The sequence below is a fragment of the Cyprinodon tularosa genome, unplaced genomic scaffold, assembly GCF_016077235.1.
Source record: "Cyprinodon tularosa strain WSP-4 unplaced genomic scaffold, ASM1607723v1 ctg444, whole genome shotgun sequence".
In the NCBI taxonomy this organism is placed as follows: Eukaryota; Metazoa; Chordata; class Actinopteri; order Cyprinodontiformes; family Cyprinodontidae; genus Cyprinodon; species Cyprinodon tularosa.
In genome coordinates this window covers 386,392-403,293 of record NW_024039168.1, presented here as the reverse complement: position 1 = coordinate 403,293, position 16,902 = coordinate 386,392, and the positions used below count along the sequence as shown (strand labels likewise).

At 40.8% G+C, this 16,902-nt stretch overlaps 1 protein-coding gene across 12 annotated transcripts in view; it reads left to right on the top strand.

The window, feature by feature from the left end:
• Window positions 1-16,902, top strand: part of tns1b (tensin 1b) — a 184,041-nt gene that overhangs the window by 153,623 nt on the left and 13,516 nt on the right. For 11 of the 12 annotated variants that reach the window (XM_038300269.1, XM_038300268.1, XM_038300265.1 and 8 more), the window contains 2 exons: window positions 10,219-11,712; window positions 13,951-14,031. In XM_038300269.1, coding sequence (XP_038156197.1) covers window positions 10,219-11,712; window positions 13,951-14,031 — 1,575 coding nt within the window. The remainder of the gene's footprint in view (window positions 1-10,218; window positions 11,713-13,950; window positions 14,032-16,902) is intronic. The other variant, XM_038300271.1, reaches the window with a different exon arrangement.

The following is a 16,902-nucleotide window of genomic DNA, read 5'->3' as shown; positions in this document are numbered from 1 at the left end:
AGAGAAAAGCTGTGAGTAAGACTTTCAGGACTGCAGGAAACCTGAACCTCTGATTTACTATAACTAACAGTTATGTGATGTCCTACTTTCTATTTTCCTTACACATTTTACAGATGAAAAGATGAATTTTAATGCTTTCATTTTGCATGGATGTTTTTAATGACTTCTCTTTATTTAGTCTTCAGTAGCGTGATGGTTGCTGGGCTCTTGGAGAGTTAAAATGGGCTCTAAAGAGACCGTAAGGAGGATAAAAACAAACATTTTGTGGTTTCTTTTGTGTGCTTCCATGATTAATAGTTTGCCACTGTATTGCAGCTCTAACCCTGAACAGCTTGGGAAGCATACATGTAGACATCTCTCCATCTTCCATATTAGCCACAGTGAAGGTTCAAAGCATCCGTTAGACTTCAGACAGACCTCCTGGTTCAGCTGTGGTCACTTTAACTGTGGTACCGTTACCAGAGAGGAGCAATTACCTTATTTTAGGCGTAATATCCAAGAATACACATTAATCTCCAGTGTTTGAAGCTCAAACTTCTCCAAACGTGAACTTGGTTTCTCTCTGTAATCATATTTTCTTCTGCCACAAAGTTACTGTTTTACCCGTGCTTCCTGTCAGATGGTGTCGTTATTTCTTTCCAGGGGTCCAACACTTCCTCTCTGATCTCATGCATGTTAGCTCCTGGCCGTCTTGTTTTCCCAGTAGATTTGTTATGTGTCCAACAGCAGTCATAAGTCGGGTATTTCTGTCCTGTCAAACTTTTGTCCTCAGCAGTAACTTGTTTTTTTGGCAAAAAAAAAATACTTTACATTAGAACTTCTAGAGAGTTAAAGCTGTTGAGACTTTTTTGATTAATTTTCTCTCTGTAATCGAAGGTTGATTGTTTCCAGATGAGGTGCAAATAAATAATTAAATGGCCTTAAATTCAGACTTTGAAATTAGTTTTCTTATTTATTTTAGGTTGATCATTAGGGCTGCAACTAAAAAATATCATGCAATCGATTAATCTTTCTTTTTTTTTTATTAATCAGTTAATAATCAGATACCAAAAGAATCCTTAAAGAAGAATTTATATGAAATAAAACCAAGTGAAACTTAAAGTTTTCCACTTGAGGAGTTAGTAATGGAGCATATTGACATATGAAAAAGGTTTTATATCTTAAATGCAAAATGTTTACCGTAGCAGCCACTCGAAATGGCCCCTCACAGTCAAACGCCAGCTGAATGGCAGCCTACTTCCCTTTTTCTTACTCTGACTTCACCCTTTCACTGAATTACAGTCTGACCTCGAGATGAGGCTTCACTTTAGATCTTAATGTCCAAAAATCATGACGGAAAGAATATTTTATTACAGATATTGATGTTTAAAAATGAATAGTAGGGGAACAGCCAAGGACCCATAAGGAAGAAGCAGGGGAAATTTTAAAGGGCCACTACTGTACATTTTTTTTTTCTATTTTGGTATAATTACTGCTCTAAGTGGGTTGCTTTGTCAGTTAAAGGCATTTTTTATAGTCTCTACCCTCCAGTTAACGATTAATCGATTACTAAATTAGATGACGATTATGTCAATATCAATCAATAAGCACGATTAATCGGATTTTTTCAGCCCTATTGTTCATCCAAAAACGACCAGCTGTTCAAACTGAAGACATTGACTAGATCAGGTTGTTGCATCAGAACGTCAGGTTTGACTGACAGCATTTTTTTACTGTATTTTAAAGGTACAGTTATGAAAATCTATTTAGTTGGTGTAAGGGCTGTAAATTTGTTTTAACGTTTTTTTTATTTCTGTTTTAAGGAGAATAAATATAAACAACATTTGGGCTGAAAACAAAACCCTGAGGAACACCTAAAGTTATTTTCTAAGATCTTATTTATGTAAAAAACTTGAATAATTTTAGGCAGACACAAAATCTCATCATCATTTACGCCTCTTTGATAACCAGATATCCTCAGTTACATCATAGTTTTTATTTAAACACCCAAGCAGCCATTTTGACTTGAAGCTCTCCCTGTTGTTTGTTTGAAGAATATCTCATTCCTTCAGGAGGTTGCTGAGGTGCGACGTCTCGGCTTTTGTGTTGGCAACACGCTATCAATCCCTCAGCCTGGCCATCGGTGGATTGTTCTGCTTTGACTCCAAACAGCTCTGGTTGCGTAAGAGCCAAGACAGAGGCATAAAGGCCCTCTAGTTGAGTCTGTGTCAGACACAAAAGGGAGAACAAGTGCCTTGTGTTGTGGAGTGTCCCTGTTTGGATCATGAAGAGGCCATGGAGACTGAGGATGGCGGCAGGGCGATGGAGGATATTGAACTCTAACAACTAAATGTATTGTTTAAACATCTCCATGCTGGATATCCAATTTGAATAGTATTCTGGAGAATTAAAGGTTTTCTAGCCTTTTTTTTCTTTCAACATGAGTATTAAAGAGTGTTTCTGCGGAGGCTTCAGAAGGCTGGTTATCGGTTGTCCAGTATGTGCTGGAATGAATGGGAGGTCTGTTATCTTCACATGGAAACAGCTTTTATTCCAGCTGTTAGACAGGCTCCCCTCTTTTCCTGCTCTCAGCTGTATTCAGCTGATTTGGATAAATTAGCCAAGGATGTCTTTAATTATGGCCATTGGCAGAACTGCAGACATAGAGAAGCCCCGCCCCCTTTTGTGTGTTATTTGGTAGCTACTTGTTGACATCCTCAGTTTCCAAAAGAAGAGTCGTGAAGTCAAATGAAGATTAACCAGCAACTTCGGTTTAGTCCTCCTTCCAACACTCACAAAAAGAACATGACTTCTGTGGTTCTGCTGCTTTATTTATTGTCCTAACGGCCCGTGGGACCTGTTAATGTGGGTCATTTATCTTCCTGAATAGCCCCGTTCTAAGCTGGGCTGTGAAAGGACTCTTGAGATAAACTTTAAAAGAAGATAAAAGCTTCTGAATGAACTCATTCTGACTCCTCTGGGAAACCAGCCTCTCCTCTCCTTTGTTACCGTCTTCATTTCTGGAGAAATCTTTCACTAACGCCCACATTTCTCTGCAAACATTTGCTAATCTTTGTCTTAACACTTTATTATTCATCCTATGTGGAACGTAGATTATAGATGATTGGTTCCTATTAGCTGTGTTTTCTTTTTTTCATTCTTTAACGCCACCCTGTCTGACCGCTGCTGTGATTTTACTCAAAAAAGTTCCAGTTTTCTCCTGTTGGCCCACAGAATGTTCTCAGAAAGGGTCTGTGATCATCAAGATGTATTTTGAGGGGAACATGAGTTGGGCCTTTGGGTTTTTTTGTTGTTTTTTTTCTCTGAGAGGTAATCAAAAACAAGCTGGGGAAAGACCTTGGCTGTGGGTTGACTGATTGAATTTGTTTAGGGATGGCAGCAGAATTAGCCCATCATAACCAGAGGCAAATGTCATCATGTAGAATAAAAACAAAGCAAAGAACGGCTTATTTCCACTGCGGTCCGACTCAACATGCCATACAAAGCTAGAAACAATTTAAAACCAGGAGCAAGGATAAATATATATACAAGAAAACAAATAAGAATCCAGAATAGACATGCAACTCTTAGCATTGCAGATAAAAGCTGGAGAACCAACTTTGATGGTTCTCATTTCATCAAACATCAATCAGTTCCTCAATAATCTTGATGTTTTCTTAGAAAAGGTTGTTTCTAAATGTGTTCATGTTTCAGCACTTTAAAATGTTAGATTATTCAGATGTTCTGATGAGTCCTGGAGAATCTGTTGTGGAGACTAAAGGGAATCTGATTGTTTATCTTTGAGATAGGTTTGAAGATATCTCCATTAGTTTAGAGTCTTAAAGTCTTGTTCCTGGTATCTATAACCTCTGGTCTTTGTCCTAATTTTAAATCAAGTTCTCAATTCCCAGACTGACCCAATCTCTTTGGCCATTTCTCAATTCACTAGAACACAGGTACGGACTCATGTTCTTGCCAAGTATGTTCTTGAGAAGAACACAAGAAAGTCTGGATTCTGGGAAAACAGGAGCACGCAGCATAAATCTGGGTCAATTGGAACAGCAGCATACTTGTGACGACACCACACGCTCGGCTCGTCTGGAGCTGCATTTCATCTCCTGTTATTAATAGTCTCTAGATCAGGGGAGGGCAACTCCAGTCCTGGAGGACCTTTATCCTGCAACTTTTAGATATGTGCTTGACTTGACACACCAATAAAGTAAACAGATAACTAAAAGGACTCTGGAGAAATTGATGGCATACTGGGGAGGCAATTCAACTATTTGATTCAGGTGTGTTGGACCAAGGATGAATCTAAATGTTGCAGGAAACTGGCCCTCAAGGACTGGAGTTGCCCACCCCTGCTCTAGATAATAATAAATTCTGATTTTTTTTTTCATTTAGTGGGGGAATAATAATTAACAGTCATATAAACACAAATCGAATTCACATATTGTCAAATAAAACCAAAAAACTCGCCATCATAGCCAGCGGTCCTTCCCATACGGTAGGCTGAGAGAGGGCTGCTGCAGAGGGGCTGCGGTTAGCCCTGGCTGTCGTTACCCTCGGAGGTCCGCTGGTTGCTGCGGTCCTCTCAACTTTAGAAAAAAAAATTTTTTTATTATGCATTAAATAGGCAAATGGGCCATATAGTGACACTTGAAAGTACAATCTTCTCTCCTCAAATGATCTTAAAACGTACTTTTATTGAACAACAGAAAATAGAACTTTTAACTTAATACTCTGAGCTCTGTGAGCGCTCTATTGAAAGCTGCTGCTGCAGTGCATGCTGGGACAGCTGTCAATCTCAAGAACGGACATGTCTGCTCTGATGCATGCTGGGTAAAGAGGGAGGGGCGAGAACAACATCCTGGGACTTTATCCTTTCTCAGTCTGCTGTTCTTGTGAATTGCAACAGTACTAGGGCTGAGGCGGATGATGTTTTTCGAGTAAACAAGCACATAAGAGCGCACAACTACACATACTGAGAAACAGCCTTTGATTCTGTTATTAATACAGCTACGCTGAGGGTGCTACACTTCGTTATAAGGGGTGTTACGTGTTTCCACTCTTTATTTGGGATTGCCATGAAATTGCTGATATCATAGCTGAAAATCAACAACCTTTTGTCGTGTTTTTTTTTTTTTTTTCCCATTACATTCTCCTTCATTTCTCCAGTCTTAAGTATTTAGCACTTATAGATATTGACTCTTCAATGCCTCTGATGTATATTTAATAAGCTGCTTAAGTGCTTACTGGGAGCATTTCCTGTAGTTGCATTGAAGCAGCTATCTGGGAGGTTAGAAGCATGCGGTTTGCTGAACTGTACTTAAACATGGCTGTACATTTAAAAAGCAGCTCAGGTTCATCTATGCCAGGGGTCTGCGACCTTCACAGTCCATTCTTGCCCTCAGTCCGGTTAAAACCACTTTAGAGCCACAAATGTTCCTTGCCACTCTGGAAACAGAACATATTTCTGATTATATTTCTGCCTATTTTAAAGAAGCACAAATTTATTTTGAGGTTTTGGAATACAATTTAAGTTGATATATAAGTTGGTATTATTTGTGGTGCAATGGGACATAACAGATAAAAAAATAAAAACAGTTTGGTACCGTTAGTCTTATTCTGTTTTGCCAGTCAGAGCAGTTAGTTTAATATATAGAAATGGAAAGATTGCTAAAACCTGCAGTTTTTGTTATTATTGTTGGCATAATATTCTGTATTTAGAAACATCAGTTGGTTCTTTATGATGTTTAGCCAAGGTTTTTAAGAAGGAAGGTCCAAAGAGCCACCTTTTGCTGACCTCTGATCAATGCTGTACTGATCATCTCTCTGTGGTCTTCATAATGTAAATAAAGCAGCTCTGAGCATGTTGTAGATCTTTGTTAATCAGTTATAGACACGCTGTATTACTGTACTAAGCATCATTAAGCTCCGGCTTACCGTAAAGGCAGCTTTAGTGGCCAAATCAATCGTTTAGCCATTAACTTTCTCCAAATACGGCAGCAGACTAAACTTACATACGATTACAGCATCACTCACTCAGCTTTATACTCTGGGGCTTATTCAATGTAAATACATGTAAGGCTATTCCCGTCCTGCTATTAGTGGTGGTAACATCGTGGCCGTTTGGGAGGATTCTCAGAACGTGTTTCATCGTTGTTTCTTATTAACGCGCCACTTCAAACGCCACAGAAGCCGCACACGTGTGCGTTTGTGTACGTAAGCTACAGGAGGAACATGCTATTTCCGTTGTAAGGCTCGGGGGGGGGATACAGCCAACTGGGGTCAGAAGTCAGAGTTCAGAGATGAAGAGGTCACACAGTTGCACCATCTGGCTAGCAGAACCTCAGAATATCTGGCACCACCTTAGATTTATTTGGGAACAAACGTTGGTCCTTTCGACATTTATCAGCTGCTTTTCTCCGAATGATCAGAATCGGCTCCTAAACACAAATCCTCACATCAGAGTTGGAAATTATTTACATCCCCTGGAGTGTGTAGAGACCCGCTGACATAAAACACATGCTCCGTCTTATCACACGGAAGACCCAGTCAAAGGTTATTTGTAGAGGCTTATGTGGATTCATTACAAGCAAATGAAAACAGCAGCAGACGCATCAGAAGCCAAAGCAACATAAATAGTCGCCCAGGTCTGAGAGGAAAGTGTAAAGTGACAGATTAGATTTCCCGTAGTACCAGAGGTGATCCTGCTCATTAGTCACATCTAGTTTGAGACGGATGACTAAAAGTTTTATTTAATATTAGAGCTGGAATCATCCCAGTCATCTTCATCATCAGCGTAAGAATAGAGAGAGAGGACATGGAGACTAAATTTAACTGTTATAAGGCAGACTTGCTCTAATTGGTATAAAATTAGTTTTGTTCTTAAAAGTAAAGGATATAAAGTGGACAAAGACAAATGCTTCTTCTGAATGATGCACCTTCATCGGGGGGAATAATAAAAGGACTGTCCTGCATGCTAATGTGCACAGATGGATCATAGTGCCCAAACACTTTCAGAAAAACGGTTCCGTCATCAGAAAACATTCTGTTTATACAGACCTGAAAATCCACAGCTAAATATTTCTCATCCTCGGTTCTGTGTACATCAGAACAGCAGCCATTCTTCTGTTTTCTCCATTTGCCTGCAGCAGGGTGGAGTTTTCTGCAGCTTGCTGAAAGCTTGTTAAATCAGTTGTTGGATGAAGCACCTCTTTCCATTATAAGCATGGTATTTTTCTTTTTAACTGCAGCAGGCTAACAGAGGAGCATCCAGTGACGTACAATCGTGAATGTTTGATATAAAGGCCCCTTTTTCCACATTTTCCAGTAGAGTTGGTGTTGTTTAAAGGAAGTAGGTGTGCATAATAGAGTCGGACCCTGATAGGTTGGATGTGGCCCCGTTCAAACCCAGTTCTGTGGAATTTGGTAGCCCCTTAGCCTCCACCTACATGCACCATGACACGAGCTGTTGTGACAGACCTCCCACATGCACATTCAGAACAGGGGCAGCTTTTAGACCAGAGCAGAGGCACTGCAGCCTGCAACATCGACAGCTCTAAGCTGGAGATAAAGTCATTCAGCTGAGTGAGGAGAAGCAGGAACAGAAGCCAACAGAAGGGGTAAATTGGGATTAAACGTTTGCTGCTCATACAGGTAAGAGACCAGCCTCCTGCCGTGCAGAGGTAGAGGGGCTGAGCTGTTTCCAGCAGACCAGGCGGGTGCCCAGCATGTTGAGGCATTGTTGTTGATTGAGTGATGATGTAAAATTATCTGTGCTGTGACAGATCGTCCTGAGTCTGGGAGTCTCATGTGACTACAGGACAGGTGATAAAATATGTGGTGAAATTAGAGAGTGCAAAGGAGTCTCCTTTCACGACTGTCTATGTTTATCTGCATGGCTGCTGCATTAAATGTGTTTGTTGGCTCACATCCGTGGGACTGCGTGAGCAGATTGGTACTCACTGGATATCTGAGTGTTTTTATGAGCTTTATACATATGAAGTGATGACTTGATTTGGAGCCTCCTGTCAGACCAGCTTGGCATTTAGGTGAGCGAGATGGAATGAGCTTAAAACATAAATAAATAATAAATAAAGAAATTGGTCGCATTTTTGGCTGCTTGGTGGAACAGCTGGTAGCCCTGTTGCTTCACAGAACAAAAGTTCATGCAGAAATCTTTCTTCATGAAGTTAGTTTACATTTTCTCCCTGCATTGGCTTTCCATACACGTCCAAAAACATTACGGGGAGTGTTGGCCTAGTGGTGAGAGCAGTGCGCTTGTGCTTTGAGCTTTGGGAAGATTGCAAGTATAGCCTACACTCTGGGTCCCTGAGCAAGACCCTTAACCCCACACTGCTCCCCGGGTGCTGCACAATGGCATCCCACTGCACCCCAAGGGGATGGGTTAAATACAGAAGTGAATTTCCCCAGTGTGAGATAAAGTTCAATTATTTATTTTATTTAAATTGCACTTGGGTGTGATTTTTCTGCTTCTGTTGGTCGTCAAAAATAGGTTGATTGATTACCAGGATGGGGCAGGAGATGGTTTAGTGGATAAGAGCCTAATCTGCGCCTATGTTTGCATCGATCTCTGTCGGTAGAATAAAAAGTGGAAAATAATTTTAGAGACAAAGCTCTCAGTCTAAGAAGTTCAAATATCCATACCCTCACCTATAGTCATACACCACGGTTCATCAGCATGGATGGAAACGATGGGCTTGGTCAGTCTGTCCCTCAGGGATCAGAAGCTGCATCATTTGGAACGCTGTAGATCGTACTTCACCACATTCAGAGCAGTCGGACTTTTTTTTTTGCTTTTCCCTTGGCAGATTTTCCACATATGTCAAACTTGAAAGAAACTCTGTTGGAAACGAAGAAATCACAGAAACTTTTACAATCCGAAGCTGGACAAAAAGGGATGTGCGAATGTGCTTCTTTAGCTTGTAACCATGGCAACCCATTACTCACATGGATCACATGGTTCCCACGCCTTTATTCTCCACTCTCACTAAAAATGTTTTCAAAGTCTGAAACAGACTCAGAATCCATAATAAAAGAATATATGTACAACAAGGAGGTATTTATTGGCATATTTATCAATTAAACTGGAGAACATTTTGCCGTCCATACAATCTGTTAGTAGCTGAATTGTTGTTATTTTTGTTGCATCCAGGCCTTCTATGCAAACCTGGAAACATTTATGTTCCATAACCTTGCAGATTGTGTAATGGTAAATTAGCAGCCTCTCCTTGGCAGCTTGTCTAAGGTCAGCCCAGGAGCGCCGCCATGGCCGGCCAGTGCACGCCCACTGAGCTCCAAGACAAAGGCCTGTTTTCACTAATGCAGAAATGAGAACATCTATAGGTTTTGGACAAAGGCAGCATCTTTACGCAGCTCTTCTCACCGCTGGAAATTGATAAAATGACACATGTCTATTCTTTTTTTTGGGTCATGCTGGTTCTAGGGAACTTTGGTAAAAGATGAAAGAACCATTTGCTCTCCTCTTCAGAAGTGTTGTCCATTTCTAAATTTAAACTAACTCACATTTTTTATTTGTCTGCTCAAATGCATTGCGTGATCGTTCGGCTCTGGTTCCCATTGTTCACTGATGATGGAGGAGAACTGTGCTTTGTTTGGGGTTCCAATCTTAACCTTCTACTTGGCTTTTATATGTTGTATTTGTGAGTTTTTTTTTTAGGCCAGGAGAACCCTTCTGGCCTTTCTTAGTCAGTGAGGGAAAATTTCCCTATGATGACTAAGTCTTTCTGACTGGGTCACCCTATATCTTCCCAAGGCTTCGCTGCAGCTGTACGTGAAAGGTTGAGCCATAAACACAAGAAATATCTTCTGATGAACTGGTGTTAGTCAGATGGTGCATATTTATCTTTAAAAAGCCTAACTGGTGATTTCATCATATTTTCCACAGTGAGCTGCAGTAAATGTTCATTTCCTGAAGCTGGTAGAAAAAGTGGACATTTGCCAGGAACTTCCTTGGCAGGCCCCTGACTATTTTCTGAATGCCCTTTTTTCATAGCTTTACACAGTTTTCTTCTTTATTTATGGATGAATACCTCTATTTTTAGTAGATTGCACAGTTGTACTTCTAGTTCCCTAGCAGCTGTAACTTCAGAAATGTGTGGGCAGCTGAATATAAATGTGAAAAACTGAGACATTGTTGATGACCCTGTTTATCCTGATCGGACTAAATACATGTTGTTCTGCTTGTTTCAGACGTCATCCATACCCAAGGACCTCTGGATGGGAGTCTCTATGCCAAAGTTCGTAAAAAGGAGTCTTCTGAAGGACCAGTTACGTCGAATGGACTTCCAGCCGCTGCTGTTGAACACACTTTACCAGCCGGTGACCAGGCCCTGTCAGTGAGCAGTGATTCAGGAAACTCCACCGCCTCCATCAAAACTGACCGAACTGATGAAGCCACATCAGCCACACAAGCTTCCACTGTGAGCCAGACTCACATTACTGCGGGCGAGGAGTTACCTTCGGTCCATCAACAAGCTCCACCAGTTATACAACCTATAAGTCCCAAGGAGAAGAAGGAGTTAGAGCAACTACTGAGTGGATTGGAGGGGCCCTTGCACAGACAGGCCTATCTTTCCACCCAAACATCTACTGCCAGTGCAGGAATGCTTCACCTGGTGCCCGCCCAGGTCCATGTTAATGGGCACAACGGCATTGACCGAGAAACGGACATCCTAGATGATGAACTGCCCACCAGCCAAGAGGGCAACAGTGTGGACAGTCTGGGGACATTTTCTTCCACAGATGGACGAGCTACACCCGCTGACCTTTACTACCAGTCTGAGGGATTTAGCAACGGCCATGAGCCTGTGCCATATCTGGAGCGCAATGTCCTGCAAAAACCTCTAGAAACCATTCAGTCCTATGTTAGCAGGTCAAATAGACCTGGTGGTCAAATGCAGAGTGACCCGACAGCACCACCGGAAAACTACATGGCTACACAGAATGGCAGCCTGTTCCGCTCTCGTTCCTTTGGTGCCGAGCCCAAGTCCATGCCAGAGGCTCCAGCCCGCACCACCAGCAGCAGAGATGCCGTCCAGCGTGGTCTAAATGTCTGGCAGCGGTTTGGAGTTCCAGAGGAGCCTGTAACTGAAGGCATCACCTTTAGTCCACTTCCATCGATGTCGATGTCCACTCATCATAGCCTGCCACAGTTCCCGCACCGACACAGTGCCTCTCAGGAAGAGATTGAGCAGTCTATTGAAACCCTCAACCTGCTCATGCTGGACCTGCAACCTGGCCATTCAGCTGTGTCAAAATCCCAAAGCACCCCATTGAGGGAAGTCGTAGTTACCACGCAGCCGTCTTTCTCCCAGAGCCAAACCAGACCGTCCCACAAGACTGATGCTGCCCTTCATGTTCCTGCTCCTGTGTCCAGCTTGGCTAGCCATTTGTCAACAGCTCACACGTCATCTGGAAAGCCAGGCTCACCCGAGCCTACACCTTTCAATGTACCTTCAAATTACTCCTCTTCAACCATTGGTTCTTCACAAACCCTGCCCTCTTTAAGCAGCCACCATCAGTTCAAACCGTCAAGCACATTCCCAACAAGTATACAGACCCAATTCTCAGAGGTTCCTCAATCTCAAAGAAGCCCTAGTGCTGCCTCAGTATCATCTCAACCAAGAGACAGTGAACCAGAGGAAGTTTTCAATGTAGAAGGTCTGGTGGCACAGAGAGTGGCTGGTAAGACCTGTTTATTTGTTTATTTTGATTTTTATTTTATTTTATTCACACTTGTAAATTAACAATAAGGACAAACGACAGTGGCAACGTCGGGAGAATGTTTGTCCTGAGGCTTGAGGATCGCCAGTGAACCTCAGCTCCATTCACTTCATTGTGACCTTGGCCATGCCCACATTACCTACTGATGGTCAGAAGGCAGGGTAGTGCTTGTGTATCACAGCCTTGCTACAGCCGCCGCGCCTCAGTGCAGTTGTGGCTACAATGTAACTTGCCACCATCAGTGCCAGAATATGTGTGAATATTTCATTGGCCATTTACAAAACAGCAGATATAGTGGCTTCTAAAGTACATACCCCAGCATCTTCCCAATGAGTTCAAACTGGAGCACATTTTAGTGATAAGAGAGAACAGCTAGGCCTGGTCAAAAATCTTCTAAATCCTTTAGGGAGAATGTTCTGGATGGATGGAAACCAACTGGATTGTTTGGGCCATAAGCCCAATAGTTATGGTCAGCACAAAAAAGTAGGCTGTATCACTAGAACACCACGCCCACTGTAGAACATGGTGAGCTTTTTTCAGCCGGAGCTGAGGTTTTTGGTAAGTTGAATAAAGTTATGAATAGTTGGTCATTTTTCAAGTTTTGAAACAAACTCTGTGGATTTCTGTTAAAAACCAGCAATTTTATTATTCTTATATTTATCTTAAGAATATATTATATATATCTTATATTTTTTAGCCTTGTAGACAGTCTAAGAGCAAATCCAACATAACAAAACTACTGATTTTACTGTTCGCTGGATCAGACCAGCAGTTTGATCCAGAGAACTTGTCCAAGGATTTTGGCCCAAGATTTAAGATACGCCATATGCATTATTTCTCTTTGCAGATAAGTTTCTTTTAGGGTCTTAAAAACATCTTAACCTGATATTTTACATGCGTCATTCTTCAGAAACAGTTTTGATAATCATGTTTTTATTAGAAAATAAATAGAGCTCAGAGACTCCTTGTCATGCCTCCTTTTTTTTCCTCACAAGGGCATGGTCTAGAATCTGACTGGTATGCGCATTTATATCGATGTAACATTAGCCACATTAGGAGATAGCCATGGTCTGTTTACCATTGTTTCCTGGTTGTATCATGGTTGGACTATTTTCCTGGATTGTTAGAAAGCTCCTTTTTGGTGGAATAGAGACAGACATGGTGATAAAAAGAGGCTAATGTTAGCACCTTCAACGAATGATGTAAACAAGGAAGAGGACCCAAATCCTACTCTGTATAGAGTGTGCTCATATGGAATATTCTGGATTAAATAGCAAAGAAAACATGTCCATTTCATAAAGCCTGGATTTTCAAACAGGCTTTAATTCAACTTAGACAACTTTTTTATTGTCATGTTGTATACACAGAGTTTATACAAAATGAAATTTTGTTTTTTGCTGCTTTCATAACATTTCCATTCCTTAAAATGCAGCAGTGATCAAATGTAAACAGTGTGGGGAAAAAAAAACATGGTTCAGTTCAACAATTCAACACTTATGCAGGTTTTTAACATGAAAAAGTAAGATTTCTGGGTGATGACTTCTTTTATGTACAGAACTTAATCAATGTGGAAACATGGCTGAAATTATTTATTGAGTTTTGAGTGATTTATGTCTCAAAAAGCTTGTGTTTTGACACCTGGTTTGTAACCTTTTTTTAAGCCACAGTAATGAGTTGGAATTTTTAACAGTAGCTTGGCCACATTTGGTCTGCTGTAGAAAAACTGTTGAGGAGAAAGATGGCCTATGCCATTAACCATTGCTGAAATATAAACAAATCTCTGTTGAAACACACGCTCTGCCTTTATCTGGTTTCCTGGCAGTCGACATCACTCAGCCTTAAACAGGAAGGGTTTTCTAGTCCAGCAGGTTGACAGTGTCCAGATAAAAGCATGAGACATCCTGCAGATGGTTTAGCAGGACAGAGTCAACATGAAGCAGAGCCACAAGGAGGCATTCTAGAATCCAAGCTATGCTTCAAGTCCTTTAATTGCTGATATAATGTTAGACTGTTGGGTTTTGTTTTAGTTTTGCCGTCATGTGAGCCAACGTTCCATGTGCAGACTGTAAACAGGAGCATAAGATATCTCTTATCTTCTTCCTTTGCTGTTGTTTTCAGATGACCTCATCCTCTCTCTTCTCCTCCTCCTATAAGTTTTATCTTAATCTCCTTTCTTCCATCATTCATGTGTTTGTCCAGAGTACTCGGCTCGAGTCCAAAACATCAACCCCAGCATGACCTCTTCTCAGTCAGAGCACCGCCGCTCTCACTCCCTCTCGGGTTGGTTCTCACATCCGGTCTGAAGGGAAACGTCAGGAAAACGGGAGATGCTTTTCCCGTTTATCTGAGCGTTTCTTCTTTCTGAGTTCGAAATTGTTTCTTCTTTACCTGTTGGGTGTGGTGGGCATTGTTTTGCATTGACTCGTTTCTGTCGTCTTTCCCTGCTTCACTAAAAACTATTTCTGTCATCACCAAATCTCTTCATCATGCATGTTTGTTCTGAGTTGCAGTTTCCTTTCTTAATTTTCAAAAAGGTAAAGGAGGGGTAGAGCATGAAACAAACAAGCCAGAGGGATAATGTTAAATGTTTCAGAGTAACAGGACAGAGGAGGAACAAAGGAGGCTCTGTGTCCTACCAGGAGAGAGTGTGTCACAAGATATGTTTTGCCAAAGATGGGGAACAATACTGAAGCCAGGATACACTGGCCTCTTTCAAAGCCACTTTTATCACTTTTATACCTTTTTCATGGGTTACACAATAGGACAAAATGTTAAATGGAGACCAGAGGAGTCTCCAGACGTCAGTGAAGATGAATATGTCCTCTGAGAACCAGTGACCCGATCCAAATGTTCAGGATTCCTCACCAGAGATGTTCCCAAGAGACTCAACACCCCTAGAGCTTACAGAGGAATTAGGTGTTGATGTATTAACTGTGTGAAGGAGCAGCAGTGAAGTCATTATTGGTTGAGCTCCTTAAATGACCTCTAACAGTGGCAGGTGTGAAGATCTGAAAGAGCCGCCCTGATCACCTGAGCGTCGCGCTGCTTCCGCTGGATGGTCGGACTTTAAATCAAAACGATGTGGAAAATAATCTGGAATCAGCAGCTGTTAACCATTAGCCGTTGCTGTGGTAACAGCGTGCTGCTTCACAGCGCTGTGCCGTAGGGAGGTGTATGTTTTGAACACATGTGGGCCTGGGTTTTCCGGGCTCTGTCTCTGGGTGGGTGTGTTACTCTTTTTTTTTAACCTGGAAAACAAAAAACAAAACAGATTTCTACCAAACAAGGGGTGTTACTGGATACAAAAACTGATCATGTGGGGCTGCAGGACATCTGCTCTGATGTGTCCTCCACCATTTCTAATCAGCCTTTTTTCATCTATGGCTGAAACACTGCAGTACATCCCTGTTTGCATATCTCTCTTTGTTCCCTGGAAACTATATTAACAGGTTAAATCCTGATAGTTACAGAACTAAAATGTTTATTTGCATTTATAATGATTTGCCTTAGCTAAACAAATGATGCATACAGATGGTGCTGTAAAAATGTTCCTTTAGTTTGAGACATGTTACTGCAGGGAGCAGTTGACCAGGAGCCAATCAGCAGACACTATTTTTACACTGCAAACAATTAAATATATGAATGAAAATGTATTTCCTCCTATATGAACAGATAAGTCCATTCGCTAGTGGAATTAGATCATTTATGTTTAAAATAAGAACAAAACGTGCATAATATCTAATGATTAAAAGCCAAAATACTCATTCCTTTGGAAGAACATCATCACTTGCTCATCGTAAGAGCAAAAATACTTAATTTATGAAATTAGTACTTTTTAGAACAGTTTCTTCAGTGTGAAAAGTTGCTTTACTCAGCAACCTTATTACCTTATTTGCCTTATTATGGTATGGTAATATCAGGTCCCAGTTCAGATTTGTAGAGGCAGCAGAACTCATGAATCAATTATGAATACTATTATTGTTTTTTTTTTTGTTTTTTGTTTTTTTGGGTTGTGTTTCATTTAATTTTAATTTAAGGATTTAAGGCTGCCAATATTGCTGAATCTAGCATGTTAAAGGAATAAAGGAGCAGGTTCAATGTAGTTCATCCTTCCTGTTATCAGGTGAAACTCTTGATCTCTCTCAGGTAAAATGACCTGGACATGTCAGAATTAATTTAAAATAATGTTGATTTGTTTTAAATCCTCATATCTCTGTCCTGAGCGAATGAGTGGATTTATAGAACCTCACTGAGACGGTATGCTAACACCTTATATCCAGTGAGAGCTGGTATTTTTAGCCCATCATGGCCGATCATGCTGATGTAGACTTAATTTTATCATAATCTTATTCTCAACATGTCTAGTTTTGCAAGGCTCTATGTGGACTAGAGTAAGTTCTCTTTTAGAATACATTTCAGCTTCTTCATTAAAGGAACAGAAGTAAGAATTGGATTCAACACATTCAACAGAATGAAACTAAAACTATTAAACGTGATGATTTTTGTTTTTTAATTCTACTTTAAATTGAATACGATCAATGAACAGCAGCATTCGTGCTGGGAAACAGTGCGGGTGGATCATTTTGGTTGATTTTGCAGGATACTCAGTTATTAAATCCAAGTTAAAAACATTTATTTTAACTTTGAAACATGCTCACCAGGGTGCAAATCATTCGGTTTCCTCAGTCTCTGTTAAACTTCAGAGTGGGGAGTTTGTTTTGGTTTAATCAGGTTCATTATTTTAAAGCGCCTTTTTTCCCCCAGCAGATTTTAAACATGTCGATTATTTCCATCAGTAATAACAGTTTTGGGTATTTTGAAGAATAAGATCTCTGATTAAAATGTAAAGCAGCCATCAGACTGTGAAACCTTAGAGGGTAAACTGCCTCAGAACAAACACAGGACATGAAAATGTTTCTCTGTACTTAAATTAGTTGAGTTTCTCCAGCTTCAGATCTTAATCCAAAGTGTGAGGCAGCTGCTGACGGGTTAACACACTGACACCATGTTTCTGAATTCAGGCTTTACTTCTCCAACTTTTTACTAGACGGATTGTTGGATATTTGCTTTAAAACTTTAACTGCGCTCTTGTTTCGCTCTAATGCTGTTAAGTTTCTGCCTGGCTCTGAAAGTTTAAGCAGATTAATGAAG